We start from the raw sequence: 20,212 nt of genomic DNA, 5'->3' as shown, positions 1-20,212 counted from the left end.
ACTTGACTAAAACCTCTTTGCGTTTTCGTAGACTAAAACTTGACTAAAACCTTTTTGCGTTTTCGTCGACTAAAACTTGACTAAAACTATAAATTTTACAAGTGACTAAAATGTGACTAAAACTAAAAGCATTTTCGTCCAAAAGACTAAGACTAAAACGAAAACTAAAAGGGCTGCCAAAAACAACACTGAGCTGGGGCGCACCAGATAACACGTCAGCATGTCGTACGTCATCTGTCATCCACTGCAGTTTTTATTACCTTTCTGGACATGGACTGTATACCGTATGTAGATTTTCAATGAAGCGTCAACAAGCTCTCGAACTAAATATAAAACATCTTAAATTGTGTTTCCAAAGATTAACCGAGGTCTTCCAAGTTTGGAACTACATGAGGGTGAGTCATTAATGACATTATTTTCATTTTTGGGTGAACTATCCCTTTAAATGTGAAACCAAATGTAAGTATTCAACAAGCATTGAGAGACAAAAGGCTGCGCGTTTGCATCAAGTTTAAACCTCATTTGGGTCGTTTTAGTTGATGCGGTGCATGCAGCAAGGCGCAGATATGAAATCAGATATGAAAATCATTTACGAACACAGGCTGTGTGTGCGCTCTTTTGAATTAAGAATAGCGAACGTGCATCATAGACGAATTAGAAATGGTGTGCTAGTCAAAGTTTATGTAGCAATAATAACATAAGAATCTATATTTTTATTTTTCCATTACCAAAAGCAGAACCGATTGGGAAGAACGGAGGCACACTACTCAACTGGTTAGTAAGACGGTCACAAAGAGGGCAGTCATGCTTTTGCTCTGGCACAAACTTGCTGCATATTTCACGTTACACATTACGATTCAATTTTGATTAATCCCTCAATATGCGGAGCAATAATTCTACACATTGCATTTAATTTTAATTCTTGGTATATTTACAGTAAACATGTTTCTTAACTGATGCTTTTGACTACTATGATGCCCTGCATTTTATGTGTCAATGACAGTTTTAAAGACCCATTGCAGTGCCTTGAAACGCACAGCTTCGGTCAATGCTTTGGCGTAATTTCCACTGAAACACAAAGTTGGTGTGGGGCATATTGAGTGGCTCCTCCCCTCTTTTTAAATAAGTGGTGTTGTTCAGTTTAACTCATCAGGAATATGATGAGATGCCTAGGGATGCACCGCATGTTTGGCAATCGAAACTGTTCGGCAACCGAAACTATTCTGCCAAAAATAGCAAAACAAGTATTTTTGTTGTTCGAAACGGTCCAAAGACCAAATAAATTTGATCGAAAAGACCAAGACTGTGTCCCAATCAGCCCCTTGTTCAGTAGTCTGTTGTTTTTCATCTTTCATGCCTGTAGCTCTTCATCTGTCACACATCTGTTCATTCCCTCATCTCTCCATTCTTTCATAAAGGGGCCATTTTAAGTGATGCCATAATCGCATTTGTTCCTTAAAAATTCTCACAATGCAAGCAAAAACCAGTGAGCATTAATGGTCCCTATGTTCCCTTACTGGAAATCACGTGACCTTTTCTAAAGCTCTCCAAGCGAAAATCATGCGAGCCAACTCAATAAATTTCATAAAATGCGACAACGTATTTTTTTATATTTGCGACAAATGTTTTAGTTTTAATATAAACACACATTGCTAGACACAAAGGGACCACAATCTAGTTAATATTTAAAATGATTTATTTACGGATTTGTAAGAAAACAATGAAAGTGCTTTTCACAATATACTTTAACAAATTAATAAAGTCAAAAATAAAGTCAGAGAGATGTTGCTTTTGCCCATTGTTGATGAATAACAGCTGTGAATTATCACAACGCACTTAGGCAGTCTTGTCACAGGAAAATAAGTGAACAGTGTCTTAATGTGAAGTGAGCTAGGGACCTTACCAGTGCCCGAACCTGCATACACGATATACTGATTCATCACCTCGGGAGCTGGTTTGAGACACAGCCTAAATAAATGTTACCGAACTATAACTTTTTTTGATGACGTGATCAAATAGCAACCACACTTGGTATAAATGCAGCAAACATGTCGCGTAGAAGCATTTAGTGTCCGATTAACAGGGTTCCCACGAGTCGTGGAATTTTAAAAGGTCATTTCCAGATATTAAAAGTCAGGGAATTTTTCTAGTTTTTTTGTCCAAGTCATGGAATATCAGAGACTTTTGTTTATTGCTTTAAATTTTAGTTTCCATTTATCATCCGGAAGTTAACTTATGACGTAAGAAATACCATTTCCAGATCCAAGCCTCCGCTGACAACAACTAAAACAGTTGTTTATTGGCACTGGTGATTCATTTTATGCATTTAAGCTAAATTTTTATAAACTCAACATTATCCAGGCTCACGGTCATGAAAATTCAGCTTTTTAGGGGGGCACTTATGCTATCCAAACCAAACCATGCCCCAGCGCGATTGTCCCCCCTCCCGCACTCGCATGCACTCACACTGTACTTTTATCGAACCCAGCCCGGGCGCGCTTTCGTCGTTAGGATGCGATTGTTTTGAACAAAGCAGGAAGTAAAGTACTCTCTTTACACTGGAACCCATTGTAATGTCAAATCTGTTTTTTTTTTTGGAGTCATTTAGTGTGCGATGACACACAGCCCTCTCACATGCCATCATGTTGCTTAGTTGATCTGAGGTGTGTTGCGTGTGCAACTCAGACATTCACGTAACCCTCCTGCACGCATCAGAAGATTTTTAAGAAGGCAGATGAAGGTGATTGGTCGCGCAATTGGCGTCTCTCCTTTTAAAAAAGCGTTCTGGCACCCACCTCTGCAAGCCGGTCAGGTCACGATTAACCAAACCGCGAGCCCGTGCGCAGAGCGATCACACTAGTTAAATGAACCAGGCTTTGGGGGTCGAACGCGCCTGAGCGCGATTTGGTTTGGATGGTGTGAGCGTGCCCTTAAAGGTGCAGTGTGTACATTTTGGCGACATCTAGTGGTGAGGTTGTAAATTGCAACCAACGGCTCACTCCACTGCTCACCCCTCGCTTTTGAAACACATAGAGAAGCTACTGTAGCCACCACCGGACAAACAGGTCACCGTCTGAGACAACTTAGTAAAAAAAGTTTGTCCGTTAAGGGCTTCTGTAGAAACATGGCGGCCCAAAATGGCGACTTCCATGTAAGGGGACCCTCTGTGTATGTACACTGTAAAAAAATCTGTAGAAATTACAGAATTACTGGGTATGGCAACTAGCTGCCAGTAACTTACCGTAGATTTTACATGTATGTTATTTACTGTTAACAGTTTGTTTAAAGTTAACTGAACGTGAAACATTTTCAGTCTTTATCTTCTACAGTAAGTTACTGGCAACCAGCTGCAAAATTACAGCAAATTTGTTACAGTGTAGATAAAAATATCTCATTCTAAGGTAATAAACACATAACGGTTCTTTATGAAAGGTCTTTGTACACCCCTGATAATATAGTTTTGTATATTATTTTGCCTTTCTGTCTAAAAATTACACGCTGCACCTTTAAGTACTATTCAGATGGGATTAGTTTTATATAGGGAGGTGGGGTAAAGCAAGTTTTTGTCAGAGCTTCTCAGTGATTTTAGTCCTGTTCGAATGCTCCATGTCAGTATTCATTACGGACAATGTCAGTAAAGATTACGGCCACTTTTACCTTCGGTAAAAAGGTCTGGAGAAATTACCTCAGGTAATACTAATCCAGTGCGAATAGACCCGCTGTAAATATACACGTAAATCGCATCATTTCCTTTTAATTTGCGGGTTTCTTTTAAATATAAAAGCGCTTAAAGAAGCATTTACTTGCGTTCAAGATGGAAAAACAAGTCAGTGGCAAGTCAGTTCCTGAATAACACGACACAAACCTTTTTTTTTTTTAAGTCAAATTTACTTCTCAGAGGCACGTAACTGTTTCTGAAACTGACGTTCTCCCCAAACTGAAATTAAACAGTGTTTCGCGTTTTTCTTGCCTGTTTCATGTTGTTTGCACATCTGATATCAAGAAGCAAGGTAATGTGCACGTGACAACGAGAGGTTACCCCTCCCACTTCTGAATGTTTTACTGAGATTTCTAATCCCGTCCGAATTGACCATAAATATTACAGACGTCCTGTGGTAAAATTACATTACGCCATCTACTCCTGTAAAACTAATCCTATCCGAATAGGGCTTTAGTCAGTAAAAGTCAGGGAATTTGACTTTGAGTGGGAACCCTGTATTTAAGTGTCTGAGAAATAAACTTTTCAGCTATTTTCAGCTGAATAGTTTCGGTTTCTAAACATTTGGTGCATCCCTAGAATATGTCATAAAAATCGCATTGGCAAAAACGAGACTGTAAGCAAGTACTAATTTTGATATTTTTTTAGAGCACACTAGTTTGTAGGTCCTTGAAGCTAACATAGTCACACTCATTGAACCATCAGATTATTTTACAAACTTTGTTTTGTTACACTCCATTTGTTGTTCTGTGTGAACTTCCCATTATTGTGGCATCTGTAGATTTAGTTTTTTGAGTAGTTGATATGGACTTGGTCTGTCTGTGGTCCTAGAAACTAAATGTGAGCTCCACTGTGTTGAGTAGACCTAGGCTTGTTGTATTGTAGCTGCGGGGAATCATTGCCGTTTCACTGAGGCTGGGTTGTCAGCGCTGTCAGTGATGCGAGGTTGTGTACTCATCGCTGTGTGTAGATAACACCGTACCCATCTGTTTGATCTCCCATTCCAGACACTCGCTATATTTAGAGCCTCGTCAGATGTGCTGTTTTAGAGAAATAAGTCTTTTCTAATCAGTCTCCAACAGAGCAGAGGCCTCATTAGCATCAGCTCGCTCGCCCTGTCTTATTCTCATTCTTTATCTCTACACAAGCGCCTTTGCTCTCTGTCTCTCTCTCTTTCCTTCTGGCTCTTTTCTTTCTCTTTTCTCTCTGTCTGTTTTTATTCTTCTTTTCACGTGTGGGTGGCCGCTTGTTGCTCGCTCCAGAGATCTCAGGCTGTGTACGTGACTGTGTGTGTTTGGTGCTCGGAGGAAATGGCACACTCGCACCCATCTTTTCATTGGGAGCCTGCATCATCTCCTCACGTTCATCTCCACTTTACTCCATTCCTGCTCTCATCATCCATGTGGCCGCATGCCTACGTTTGCTTTCTCATGCAGCGTTTGCCGGCCTCCGATTCATACACTCCTAGTGCCAAATACAATCATGTTTGTGTATTGGAGCAGTATTTGCAATCACATTAAAACTTTATCATTTTTGTTTTTGTAGATGGAATGGGCCGCGTTTTGGCTCAGGACGTCTACGCCAAAGACAACCTGCCACCTTTCCCAGCATCAGTTAAAGATGGCTACGCTGTACGAGGTGAGATGGTATTGTATAAGGCAGTGTTTCCCAACCAGGGGGTTGGGGCCCAGGGGGCAGATTTCCAAGGGGGCCTTAAGATGACTTAAAATTATAAAAAAATTGGACAAAACAACACTGTAAAAAATATATATATATATTGTACCCGACCCGCTTCCTAAAGTAGTAATTGTTTAAAATAGTTAATTGGGATCTTTATTCCAAACGACCCAACCGACCGCGACTTGAATATCATTTAAAATATTTTTGGATGACTCGTAACGCGGGTGTCCGCAGACCGCGACCCGCGAATCAATGGTGAGTGGAGGGCCTTCAAATATTGTTGTGGGCAACTAGGGGACCTTGAAGTGAAAAAAGTTGGAAACCACTGGTATAAGGTCTCATTTAGCTTTTTGCACTGAAATGGTGCAGGTGTTGAAGCAGGTTCTTGGCTAGAGATTTTCTTTTTAGTGTCTTTCTGCTTTTTCAGAGACTTAGGAGCAGAACAATGGCCGCGTTTACATGCACCCTAATAATGCGATTATAATGGGATTTTGTCAATACTGCGATTATACTTTACCTCATGTAAACGCAATAATTCGAAAAAAATAATGCGATTAAGCTCAAAATCGCAGTAAGTATAGTCGCATTAAAAGAGGTGGCGTACGCCGTTTATAATCGCAGTATGCGTCCATGTAAATGCTTTAATCGCATTTATACCGCAACTAATTAAGTGCACGTGTGTTTTAGTCACGCACCTTAAGCACAAATTCGTTTTAAACTTGACATTAGGAAGTTTTACATGAATTCTGCCAACACGACTCGCTGTCAGCAGTCTGCCTTCATTCAGAAACAGCTCAAATAACACGACAGCAGTGTATAAAAGCTTTAAGGGACATTATAACGATAATTATAACGATAAATATATTAGTGACCACATCATAATGATAATAACTTCATGCTAATTCGCTCAACAAGCGCGGCATTACCTAATATTGGATATTTCTTGTAATAAAAACTTTTTTGCAATTGTTTACATGTCACTGAATGTATGCTGTTGTTGCATTTACACAGCGGGAAACCAGATGTCCTCAACTCGCTGCGTTTCGCGTAACTGAACAATGAATGTAGTAGTTTGTGTAATAATATCTTACCTTTTGGCGTAGTCAGTGTGGTAGAAAAATTTCACAGCAACAACTGCATCAGCTCTGGATACCTGAGGTAATTTTATGTTATAACCTCAGCAATGAATGAGCTTTCTACTGCATTTTAAGTGCGCGTGCACTTCAAGTTCAAATAGATTTGATTGTCTGTCAATTGTTAATCGTTCATCATGTGCCAAAATCGCTATCGCTATAGTTGTTGTGTGAGCTCTGATATTATCTTTAATATAAAAGATTTTTAAAACTATATTTTTATATAATGTGAACGCCCTTTACAGGCACTTTCATATTTATATCTTCATCACGGCACCGGATAATGAATCTATAACAACGTGTTTGTCATTTAACGCAAGTACATTAAAACAGTGGACCATATGTGAGTTCATCATTTGTGCTCTGCATTGGGCTATGTGTGAATAATCTGAAAATAAAAACTGCATGTAAACCGGAGTGAAGAGGTTAGCTCCAGTCATGTAAACATCTTACTGCGATTAAGACCTTACTCGCATTATTGGAAATAATCGCATTAATGGTGTGCATGTAAACGTGGTCAATGATGTAACCGATAGTGTTGTAGTTCTCGAGACCGGTCTCGGCCTAAAGACCGGTCTCAAGACCACTTTTTAAAGGTCTTTTCTCGTCTTGGAAGCGACCGCATTTTAACTCAGTCTCGTCAAGGTCTCAGACAAAGAGGACTCGGAATTTTGTTTCAAGACCGGTCAAGACCACAACTTATGGCACATCACAAATTTATTTTTATCATTCATTTTATGCAATTTATTCAGGTTTGGGAATTTATTCAGCATTGTTTAAGTTTCTCCCAATGACAGTTTTTCTAATTTTATTACTAAAAACGCCTGCATTGTGTTAAGTGGATGGCAAGCCATGGAAAGACAGTTCAGAATAAATGGTTAAGTTGATTGTTATGGTTAAGTTGAAGTTAAGAAGAGTGTTACAGCATGAAATACTGTATAATGTATGTTACATCATGCACTTCCAGTTTTATATACTGGTGAATCCATATGCATGTGCACTTCCACCAGTGACGGTTGAAATTATGGTCTTTTTAACATATTATTAGTTTATCATAATTCTCTTAATAATTAAATGCAGTAGCAATAATTTTACCTTATTACCATCACAAAGATGGTAATCCTTACGTTGAAAGTTAAACTTTAGTATATCTAAGAGGGTTGATTAATTCACGGTTATGTTTTTCCTGTCTCTCAGCTGCCGATGGCCCTGGGGATCGTTTTATCATCGGGGAGTCTCAGGCTGGGGAGCAGGTGAGCTTAACTAAAATATGTTAATGCTTTTTCTGACACACATTAGTTCATCCACTCTCATGTGCCCTAAAACCTGATGTTAATTCCCACATGCACACTCGCACACTGGAAATACCTCTGCACTGCAGGAGTTTTGTGTACTCGGATGACAAGACAACTCAAACCCAGTGACCATGCTTTAATCACACACACACACACACACACACACACACACACACACACACACACACACACACACACACACACACACACACACGCGCGAACACACACACACAAAGCGAGAGAGAGAGAGAGAAAAAAAGAGAAAGAGGGTTCCCCTTTGGTCATGTAGAGCAGAGAGCCATTCAGCACCCCAGATCTCATAGCTGACACAGATAAAGAACAGTGTGTATTGGCATTACTTGTAAAGGCCGAATTTATGTAAATTTGCTCACAAATACAGTGAACATGAAAAATACCTATTGGTAAGGCCATGTTAGGTGTTTTATAACATGTTTAACTTTAAAAAAAAGAATGTTCATCTAGCAAACGCGTGCATGTTTGCCTGCGTGTCATACTGTTGTTTTATCTGATAATATAATGTTTATATATATATATATATATATATATATATATATATATATATATATATATATATATATATATATATATATATATATATATATATATATATATATATATATATATATATATATATATATATATATATACTGTTATTATGTTCTGGGATAAGTAAGCTGGTGTCTTTGTGTTTGTAGCCAAGTCTCACAGTCATGCCGGGGCAGGTGATGAGGGTAACAACAGGTGCTCCTATCCCATGTGGTGCAGATGCCGTCGTGCAAGTAGAAGACACAGAACTGCTACGAGAGTCTGAAGATGGTACGTTTATCACACTTTTTTGCCACAATCTCTCTTGCGATTTTGTCACCAGACTATACTGTAGCTACAATAACCCACCTCATTCATTTACCTAGATATCAAATAAAGGGGATGTCATGTGCAACTCTTACTTTAGTCATAAAATTTCAAAAAAATATTTCTAGGTTTTAATTTAAATACACATATGAATTATAGGGTACAGAGGAGCTGGAGGTGAGGATCTTGGTTCAGGCACGTCCAGGACAAGACATCAGGTTGGAGACGTTATTTATGATCTGTTTTCCATAAAGCATAAATTCAGTTCATTTCAAGTTTATTTCATTTTTTCAATTTTGCACTGTTGCCAAGTAGCTGTACTAGAAATCTATAACTAAATAAAGCTATTTTTTCATTGTTAAGTGAGGGAAACTAAAATGGCTTTTTATAATAATAAATTGTGACTTTTTTCTCTCGTGAATGCTATTCTGCTTGATACTGTATGTGTGTATTTTTCTAAACCAAGCAGCAATCATTTTTAAAATAGCTTTAAAAAATTATTTAAAGGTGCCGTAAAATGTAAAACTGTATAGATGAATCATAGATGAATAATAAGAGCCTCAAGCGCGATTGTTTCCTCTTTCTTATGTAATCCTCATGCATGCAAAAGACCGCTGGAAATAGGCCAATCTCAACATAACACCAACTGTGACGTAACACTCGAGATACACGCCCCAACCTTAAATTAATAACAATGCTAAAAACAAATATGTGACTGCTGAGTTAGTGTTATATGCTAGTTAATGCTATATGCTAGCGTTTAGGCTGCCAAGTTCTACTATTGACATTACAGTTATGTTTTGGAGGTCGATAATGACAAAAAACACAAACGTATCACTCTGAAACATCCATTAACAATCTCCGAATAATTGTTTGTTCCTCAAATTCTTTGTCTTCATCTGATACAGGCTCAAACATATGGTCTGTTTACACACACACAGAGCTACTCAAATAAGCTGCTCTTAGAAACAGCCAATCAGAGAAGAGCTCAACATTTTATTCATGACCCTTTCAAATAAAGTAGTAATAGACCATTTCTATGAAGATATCAGAGAACAATGTAACATATTGGGCCCTATCATAAACCCGTCCCAATGCGCGACGCAAGTGTTTTTTGCTAGTTTCAGCCTGGCGCAGTTTTTTTTTACGTCTATCATCACGTTGTTTAAATAGCAAATGCATTTGCACCCATTGGCGTGCTGGTCTGAAAACGATGTGTGTTCAGGTGCATTGTTGGCGCTTTGCTATTTTGAGGCAACTAAAATAGACTACGCCATTGATCAACTAAAACCTAGTCTAAAGTCAATTGTGCAATACTGTTTTTGTTATTTAAAGTGCACATTATTAAAATGCGCCTATAAACAGGACGACAACGTGGTTTGCTTATTACTGTGGGTTCACACCAGATGCATTTTGAGGCGTCAAATTCGCGTCTACCGCGCGTAGTTGGACGCTTTAACATTTTGAGTGTACTCGCTTCATTCGTGCTTGAAAGCCGCGCTTGAAATTCTAGATATCAAGACATTCACGCAGAAATACCTGTCATGGGAGGGGCTTCTGCAACTCCACTCGCTTCCTGTAATCACGTCACTACTAGAGCAAGCTTCTTACTGGTTAACGTGGTGCATTTTTCCATCAAAGTTCAGATGTTTTAACCTGCGCATTTCCCGCGGCAACGCTCAATTCGTGGCAACGCTCAATTCGCGTCAAAGCGTCTTTACATTGACTTAACGTTGAAATCACTCACGCTTGACGCCTCTACCACGACTGGCGTTAACGCAACATTACACACACAAACATTTTTAAATATAAGATTTAAAGGGTTAAAATGTAAAAGATTATTATTGAGTTTTTTTGGACATAAATGAGGACCGATTTTGAGACGTTAGAAGGCGTAAAGAGCTGATTCGCCTGTAGCCTGGTAAGTAATTGAATGTTTTGCTTTAAACAAATGCAAATATTGCATTTATTTTGAAACTTTTTTTTTTTAAATGCTACCCCACGGGTTTATTGTATATGATTTTGTACCTCTAGATATGGTGACATGAGAACCTTTTTTAAGTAATGCTTTTCAAAACACTCACGGCGTTGTCCGAGTGCTGAAACTCTTTGGCTCTCCACACGTTTGTAAATTCTTTATCTCTTGTTTTTTACAAATAAAGTATTTTTAAAGTACAAATCTTTTCTTACATATTTGTAAATTATTCTTTGAGATTACACTGATCATGTAGGCTATCCTTCCATTTACAGCAATTAAAAGCCTGCTAATTTTACTTCCATGACTGAAAGAAAACGACTTTTAAAGAGAACCAAAAAAATTTCAATACAAATGAACACAACACAATTTTTTAACATCAATTTTAAACTGGTGGTCTTCTTCCTCCGTTTAGATTTTTAGTTTACAAATTCCGCCATTTAAATAGGGATCGGCATGGCGCGAGCGCAACTGCCTTTTAAAGGGGATGGGAGATGAGACACTCATTGGTTTATTGCACGTTACGCCCAAAACGCACCCATTACGCATTACGAGAATAGGAACAACCCTTTTAGGCTGCGCTACAAAACATTTTTCATATCATTAAATTAGCAAAAGTGGATGCGGACACACCCTTTTAAGCCATGCACTTTAGACCATGCGCTTAGATCGGTAAAATAGGGCCCAATGTATCACTGCATTCTTTGGCACCTTTAAAAAATGACGCTGTAACACTTTACAATAAGGTTGTATTTGTTAACAATTAGTTAATGGATTAGCTAACATGATCTAACAGTAAACAATACTTCTAATGCATTTATTAATATTAGTTAATTTCAGAATTTACTATTAAATTTATAAAATCAAGCATTTTAAGTTGTAACATTAGTCATTGCACATGAACTAGCATAAATAACTGTATTAACATTAACAATAATTAATAAAACTATATTGTTCTTTGTTTGTTTATGGTAATGCATTTACAAATGTTTACTAATACAACCTTGTTATAAAGTGTTACCAGTTACTTTTTAACAATTTGATAGTATTAATCCGTTAAATTCTGTGAAAAACAGACATAGATGTAATAATACTAATATGGTAATATGGTGATAATAGTTATATGGAAATGTATGCCCATTGCAACATAAACAAAACTCATCCATGCCCATTTTTTTTGCACCAGAACTATTTTTTGAACATGTTGCCACATTTTTGTTATTTGTTGTAAAAGATTTCCCTTCAATCCATGTTTTATCTATTCCATGTGTTTCGTTTCTGCTCTCCTGTCTGGCACACACAGGCCTATAGGGCATGATATAAAGCGAGGGGAGTGCGTACTGGCTAAGGGCACTCACATGGGTCCATCTGAGATTGGGCTACTGGCCACTGTAGGAGTCACAGAAGTGGAGGTGCAGAAATTCCCAGTTGTAGCAGTCATGTCTACCGGCAATGAGGTACAACACTCTGTTTGTCTTTATCTTCTTTGTCCTGTGTGGCTTTACCATTGCTTGTTTGAATGTGTCCGGGTGTGTTGCAGTTGTTAAATCCGGAGGATGACCTACACCCAGGAAAAATCAGGGACAGTAACCGATCCACACTGTTGGCCACCATCCAGGAGCATGGCTACCCCACTATCAACCTCGGCATCGTCGGAGACAAGTTAGCATCACACCCTCTCACCACACACATACCACAGAGTCAACACTGCCTTTGTCTTAATCATTAAGAATGTGAACATGTAATGACTACCCTTTTAAATTTACTCTGGCAATAATCATACAGTACGTACTGCAGGCCACCTATTTGTGTTACTCTACCAATATGCCAGTATTTTGTGTGTAATTGCCATTTCCGATTCCCCCTGCAGCCCAGACGACCTACTGAATGCCCTCAATGAAGGTATCAGTCGTGCCGATGTCATCATCACATCAGGGGGCGTGTCCATGGGTGAGAAGGTAAGTTGATTGGAGTTGCTATAGTTTATGAAGAACTATCATATATGAAAAGTCACCTGCTCAGTCTTAAAGCTAATCAAAGGAGGAATAAGATCTGGTTTGTCTAGTATTTTCTTCTGTTAAATACAAAAGATATTTTGATATATCTTCTTTTGTATTCAACAGAAGAAGGAAACTCATACAGGTTTGATGATGAAATGATGACTGAACTTTCATTTTTGAGTGAACTTTCCCTTTAAGAACTCCAGTCGAAGGTCACAATATGTTGTACTGCCATCTTGTGTTTCCTTTCAGTGTTGTTTCTTACTATGAAGCATCACTTGATAACTTGACCTTTTGTTTTGGGTTTTTGCCCAGCATTGCTTCGACCCTCTGCTGCTCTGGATTTTTCTGCTCTATTTATCAGAGATCTTGAATTACTCTATGTATCACTTCATTGCATAGTACTGTTGGACAGGCTGGAGTAGATGTGTTGTCCTGCATGAGAGGAGAAACCCAAATACACACACTCACCACTACGGTCTCTTTTTCCCTACAGGACTATCTGAAGCAAGTACTGGATATAGACCTCCATGCTCAGATCCACTTTGGCAGAGTTTTTATGAAACCAGGGTAAGTCGCCGAGAAATCGCCGAGAAATCGCCGACAAATGCCCGAAATCACAGGCAAATCGATGCTTGTGCACGCGAGTGACAATCACACAGTGTGAATTATAAAAGACGCGTTCTGAGAGGATCGCCGACAAGTCACCGACACCCTTGAAATATTTGGCATGCTAAATATCTGGACCGGTCGGTGATTCAAACTCATGCCATGTGAAATGTGTTTTGACTGACAATAACATCGGCGATGACCTACATCCAATGAGAGAGCAACATACAGGACAGCTGGAAGTTCGGGGAGGAGTCTCTTAAAACATTTCCTCCTTCATAATTTTTATTTCTTCTTCTTTCTGCTGCAAATGAGCGCACATGCAATTTGTAGGGTAAACTTCTTGCGGGTGACCATTTTTAATAATAATCCCAGTCTCACGTGAGAACTCCGGTCTTGCACGCGTGACCTCGCGTTGTTTCCTTCGCGTCACTTCTCACGTGCGTTTGGTTGTGAGACGTAGTTTGCGGACCGGGAAAAAGTTATCGGCGATTCTTCTTACGGTAAAGTCATGCAGTATGAAACCCCTGTCGCCATGCAGCGACTGAACCCTTCCCCAGATAATCACGCAGTGCGAAACCACAGGTGACCCGACTAGTTTGAAAATCATACAGTCTGAACTCGGCAGGTTTTATACATAATATTAATCAGACTTTGGACCCGAAGTAATTTAACTATGACTGACCCGGACCCGACTGACAATTTCAAATACAAACCCGGAACCATACGGGCCGCGGGTGCTCCGTCAAGTTCTCTAATGTTAAAACTCTGCTCAAGTTCAGAAACATGAAGGATACAATGTGACACGAGCTTGTCGCATCCCAATTTATTGAGAAACAAAGAGCACGTGAACGCATACCGAACTCCTCATGTCGCACACAAAATGTCATTATTAAAGAGTGTCATGATCACGTAAAAACAAAAAAGACAAAATTTGATGCCAGATATACTTGGGCACTTGTTAATATAACTGGGCAGCGCTGCAGCAGCAATGTGTAGGAAAGACTGTGACAAGAGTGTGCGGGCGTCAGTGTGCGGGCGTCAGTGTGAATACGACGCAGCGCCATCTATGGGAATACTGAGATAAACTCATTTCAGGACAATAGTAACACGTCATTAAAAAAAAAAAAAATTATGAATCGATTTTTGGAATTCTATGAATCGATTCTGAATCGGCAAAGCTTGAATCGCGATTCAAATGTGAATCGATTTTTTTGCACACCCCTACTGTTCAACATAAGTACTGCCTTTTCTTGCAAAAATTAGAAGCAACAGCTGTGCGTTCGACAGTGCGCTTACGTTTGCGTACACCTATAAAATAGACTATACCCCAGTATTAAGCATCGTTGCAAGTTTCTTGAGTTGAAGTAATTAATATGTTATTGCATTTTGTGCAGGAAAATAGAAGATAAGATTAATATCCGTTTAGCAAAAACTCATTGAATGTAAATGGGACAGTTTTAATAAATCAGTTCCGATCAGAGAAGTGACCTGGTGTATAAAGGCCCTATAATGTCTGCTGGAATGTTATAAAATGTTTATTGTTAAATTATGTGAAATAAATATTGTAAAAAAGGTAATTCTGAAAATGTAACTTGTGCAATGGGTGATAAAATTGGCAAAATAATTAGGAAAATGAATAGCAGCCAAGAATTTTCCTTTCGGTGCATCACTAAAATACACAGTCAAATATCACTAATATATATCTGTCAACATGTTTGAAACACCTTACTGAAATGTTAACTATGATCTTAAAAATTGTATGGTTAAATGCTTGAAACTACTTTCGTAGACAAAAATATAGCTATTCCAAACAGATTAATTTCAGTTATTAGAAAACTACAATTTTATTTTAAAATATTAATTTTGAAATAGATCATTTAGACTGAATATTGAAGCAAAAGCAGCCAATAAGAGCCCAGATTAAATGTGAACTCCTTCAATATTCTTTAAAATTCATCCTTAGGTGAAACTTCAAGAAGCTTTTTGCAATTTCTAGGCAAAGGGTGACTGCACATCAGATGATACAATAAAATATAACAGCGTTTTGATTTATTTTGGATTTCAGTCACCAACATAAATCCCACAGTCACATTTGTTTTATGCCATAATTTGGCATAAGAGTTTATTATTATTCTGTAAAAAAAAACGATATGAAGAATGAGTGAGTGTATCAAAACTTTTGACCGGTAGTGTAGCTTATTTCGGTAAGAACCACATGGTTACCCGTTGTGAAGTGAACAACCACTGAACATTTAATAGCTGGTTAATCTTAAATTGATTACAGTATGTTAGTGGAATAGACCATTGTGCAACATGCTAGCTTAAACAAATAATGGTGCAGCAGTTTCTGTGAGTTTCTACAGACAAGACGAGATTAAAGTAGGACAGTATGAGCAAAAAACCTGTTTCATTTTTTGAGTAATTTTATTTCCTGGTAACAATATGTAGTTATATACAAGTAATATAGCCTGCATAGAAACCCAAACATGTCCAGACCACAGATGTTGCACCTATTTTAATTATAAGCTCTTTTCCTGCTTGGGGATTTATTTGTGGTTGGACTTGATCTATGTGTTATCTTTTTCCTTGTTTCATCATCATGGTTAGTCTCACGTCAGTTAGACACGCCCACTTGTTTATTTATTGTTGTATAAATGGAATAGAAAAAACATGTTGACTAGACAACTTTCTTGATGAGTGAGAAGTTGCTGTAAATTATAAAAATAAAGTAGCCTGGGTTTCCCCATGCTGCCTTGCGCACAAATTTGTTCACACTGCAAGTCTAGCATGGAAACCATGGCCAAAATTTTTGCCTGAATTAGGGACCCAATCACAGAAGGGGGAGGGAGCAGCAAGACGATGACGACGTCTATGCGACACACCGATTGGCTATGAGCTACGTACAGACGCATTTGATAGACATTCATAGCGCCCAATAAACGACTCTGGGCATTCGTAAACCACGCCTCAAATACAAGAAAATGAACATGTGGTTCCCGGGCCACGTCTCATTCTCTGAGACTGGTCTGGTGTTAGCCAGGCTAAAAATAAAGTTGAATTAGCTTAAGTTATTTTTACTTATTTTTTATAATTTATTGCAACTCCTTACTAGTCAAGAAAGTTTAAATGAATTGTAATTTCAAATTGATTAAACTTAAAAATTGTATTGATTTAAGTGTTGATTGAAGAACTTTCTGGAAAACACGCAAGTCCCTCCGCCAGAGGATGTCCTTCTGTTAATGTTTGACAATTGGCTCTCTTTACTGGAAGTGGGGGCTATTGACCCCAATTCATATCAATTCCACGTCTTGTAAATATGAAATATCTTTCTGTGATGTCACCCATAGGTTTCTGAGAAGCATTTTTGAAAAAGTGGGTGGATCTGGTGTCGCTATCATGGCAGCGAGTCACAGCGCGTCAATCCCAGATAACCAAAAATAGGCAAAGAGGCGTAATGTGGGTGGGCTGAGGTGCCTAATTGATGAAACCACAGCAGAGGCAATCCACCTGTCACTCAAGTGGCCATGCCCTTAATTATACAGAAATTTAAGGCTTAATGTAATTCAGATGGATGAAATAAAAAAATTCACCCTAAAAAAATTCAAATAAATAGCTTTATACCAAAAGCATTTATTGTTATTATTGCTTTAAAGTTGGAAATTCAATGAACTGCAGTTTAAGTCACCTCCGTGAGACTGGAAGATTGTGGCTTGGTCGGAATCCATGGTGTGTGAATAAAAAAGCAACACTTTGTGACATCATATCCAGTTGCTGCCCATACATGCAGAGGCCTAATGTGGATCAGACTCTCCATGATTCATCTTTGAATGTGGAGTCTGAGATAAGAGCAATCTAGAATATGAAAAAATAAACATTGATGTGCTTTCTTCTCTTTTATTTGCAGTTTGCCTACTACATTTGCCACCTTAGACATTGACGGTGCCAGAAAACTGATCTTTGCCCTTCCAGGTATTTTGTGCTGTGTTTTGTACTAGTTCTGTGTGTCTGTGTATATGAATGAATGGCACAGTTTTGTTTTGACTGGCAGAAAGTGTCTTTCTTACCTACTCCTGAAACTGAAACACTGATCACACACAAAAAACAGGTTTTCTCGCATTAATATATTATCATACTTTACTATTAAGTCCCACCTTCAGGCCAGATGTCTAAATGGTCCCCATACCATGAAATGGTACTGGTACTGTATCAGCCCGCAGTCTTCACTACCTGTACACATGAGCCCCACACATTTGGTCCATGTCTTTCGTCTTCCAAGCTTGCCCCCAAGCCCACTGTGCTCCCACCTTGTACCTTCAGAGCCCAGGTAGTTGAGGCAGAGGTGACAGTGGCAATTTTTATATTCCCCTTTAAAGGTAATTTCACCTACAGAGACACGGGGGCGACTCTACTGGAGGCTGCGCCCTTGAGTGACATCGAGGCCAGCAGACTTCCCGCGCCCCCTCCCACACGTGGAAGTAGGTGCTTTTAATTCAAGAAAATAAGCCCTGTCTTCAGCCTGAGCTCAGAAAACGGAAATGGACCCCAAACCATTATTAACTGGTTTTCTGAACCAGAACAATATTGAAATTAAAATCTCTTTGCGTTTTAAAATTATGGCAGACTTGAGATCCCAAACCATGAAAAGCCTTGACTAATCTAACAACATCTCAAACACAATAGAATGGAACTCATCAGCAAAAACTAATTTTTGATCATCAACTGTGACGCTTTCTGTTCTGTTTTCTGAGAGAAAAGCTTTGTGCTTTTTATTTCTTTCGAGTTTATGGCTCTACTTGTAGCTGCTAGTTCTGTGGTGACCCCAAGCCTGCTGTTTGTGTACTGTGATGTGGCTTAGTTTCTTGAAACTGCTGTTTGTCAGAAATTCCTACCCTATTTCTCCTCATGTCCTCCTTTTGCTTTCAGTCTTTCCTTCCTGTTGATGTGTTGAAGGGCAGCTTTGTACCTGACACACTGTTGTACCATGTCTAATTTCTGTAGTGTGGGGTACACCTTATCAAAGAGGAGACTTATAGGGCTTTCACACAAAATATGTTCATGTGTTCAAAAACAGCTAGATATAGCACAACAAAATAGAAAGGGATGCTTAGCTTGCCTTGTCTTGTAACTTTACTGTTAAAGCATTGCGTTAGCAGTGCAAAGGGTCATGGGTTCAATCCCAAGGAACACACACACTGATTAAATATACAGCTTGAATGCACTGTACTGTAAGTCGCTTGCAATAAGTGTCCGCCAGATGCGTAATTGTTTTTTTTTTATTTGAAGGCCTGGTTTCACAGACAAGGCTTAGCTAAAGCCAGGACTAGGACTTAAGTGGGCTTTATACTTCTGCGTCGATTGTACAGTGGAGCCTATGCAGATACGCGAATGTAGGCAGTAGCCTATGGCATAGCCTGCTGTGCCTCGCTCCCAAAATGTAACAGCGTCCCAATGTGATTGGTCTTCTACAACTCAGGTCAATAATGTCTGCATTGCATTTCCTCATACGGACTTCCACTTACGACTTCAACTGTTCCTCTGTTATTATGGGTTACACGCGTGGATACTGCCTACTAGCGGTCTACATGTGTAATTGCACGTCGACACGAACAACAATGCAGAAGTATTAATAAAAACTGACGCGTAGCCTACGAACCTGCGTAGGCTATACACAGAAGTATAATGAGCCCTTTAGTTAAATTAAGATGTTTAAGCATCTGTTTTGAACATGCCTTAAAAAAGACATTACTGGTGTGTATCTTGGGAAAAATTGTTGGCATATTTTACGATTATTTTCAGTTGAGATGGCTCAAATATGTGCTTTATGGCACTTTTCCATTGCATAGTACCCCACGGTTTGGTTTGAGTCAGGTCGGGTCAGCTCACCTCACTTGGTTGGCTTTGTTAGCTTTTCAATCGAGTTTAGTGGGAGGGATTATAGGCGTATCGTTATATTTGCACTGCCTGCTGCTGTATCGTACAAATGAGAGCGTTGTTGGAATGCTTAACATCCCCATACATTCATTTATTTCTCAGTCCGTCACAAAATTAAAATAGACCACCACAAAGATGTTTTAACATCGTGTTTATCACTACCTCTGTATCACATGACAGTTTCTGTACAAACACAGATGGCTTTGTCAGTCAACGCGCTCCACTGAACCTCATTTAAGTTGCATATACACATATAATGCGAATGTGCCGCTACAAACTGCAAGCCTTGAAAAAAACTGTTATGGTTTTCCTGGTTCTCAACTTGTGGATGTTATTCATTGCTAAAAGGGAGTTTGGGATCTTATAGCAGAGTACAGATGACAACATGTTTGCTCGAGACAGCGCAAGCTAGCTAGCACTAAGTAAAGCTAATCTTTACATTATAGCGATGACACTGGTAGTGACGATTCTCACAGACGAATCGGTGATCTATGATGTTTTCGCGTCACGTTTGGTATCAGCATGAATCGCTCGAAACCCCAACCAAGGTGGTACTAAAAAAAGTATCAGGTACTACGTAGTGCGCCCAATGGATAAGCTCCCAAAAGTGAGCTGACCCGACCCAAACTAAATCAAACCAAAGCGTGGGGTGCCGTGCAGTGGAAGGGCACCATTTGTCTAGTACTAGGCTTAAGTCTTGTCTGTGAAATCGGGGGGAAATGATTTTTACCTACAATAACATGCTATTGAAAAGAAAACCTAATTTATTTCCTTGATCTTAATTTTGTGAACTCCTGAAGTCATACAGTTAGAATAGCCATAACCCAGATCCCCTTTTTTTTAGAAAGACTCGAGTTAATCTGCAAAAACACTCTTAGCAAATACATTCACACCTGCACCTACATTAGATGATCCACAACTGTTTTGAATTTTTGTACAGACATTCTGCCCCAGACCTCCATCCCAAAGCCTTAAACTCTGTACCTACACAGTCA

At 38.9% G+C, this 20,212-nt stretch overlaps 1 protein-coding gene across 3 annotated transcripts in view; it reads left to right on the top strand.

Moving 5' to 3' along the window:
• The window catches only part of gphna (gephyrin a), a 110,109-nt gene that overhangs the window by 85,966 nt on the left and 3,931 nt on the right, over window positions 1–20,212 (top strand). For all 3 annotated transcript variants that reach the window (XM_073869640.1, XM_073869638.1, XM_073869639.1), the window contains 9 exons: window positions 5,264–5,356; window positions 7,729–7,784; window positions 8,543–8,662; window positions 8,859–8,917; window positions 11,978–12,131; window positions 12,215–12,336; window positions 12,545–12,632; window positions 13,171–13,244; window positions 17,191–17,255. In XM_073869640.1, the coding sequence (XP_073725741.1) occupies window positions 5,264–5,356; window positions 7,729–7,784; window positions 8,543–8,662; window positions 8,859–8,917; window positions 11,978–12,131; window positions 12,215–12,336; window positions 12,545–12,632; window positions 13,171–13,244; window positions 17,191–17,255 (831 nt within the window). The remainder of the gene's footprint in view (window positions 1–5,263; window positions 5,357–7,728; window positions 7,785–8,542; window positions 8,663–8,858; window positions 8,918–11,977; window positions 12,132–12,214; window positions 12,337–12,544; window positions 12,633–13,170; window positions 13,245–17,190; window positions 17,256–20,212) is intronic.

The sequence above is a fragment of the Misgurnus anguillicaudatus genome, chromosome 7 (genome assembly GCF_027580225.2).
Source record: "Misgurnus anguillicaudatus chromosome 7, ASM2758022v2, whole genome shotgun sequence".
NCBI classification, from domain to species: Eukaryota; Metazoa; Chordata; class Actinopteri; order Cypriniformes; family Cobitidae; genus Misgurnus; species Misgurnus anguillicaudatus.
The sequence above is the reverse complement of the archived record's forward strand: the minus strand, read 5'-3'. Positions and strand labels throughout refer to the sequence as shown.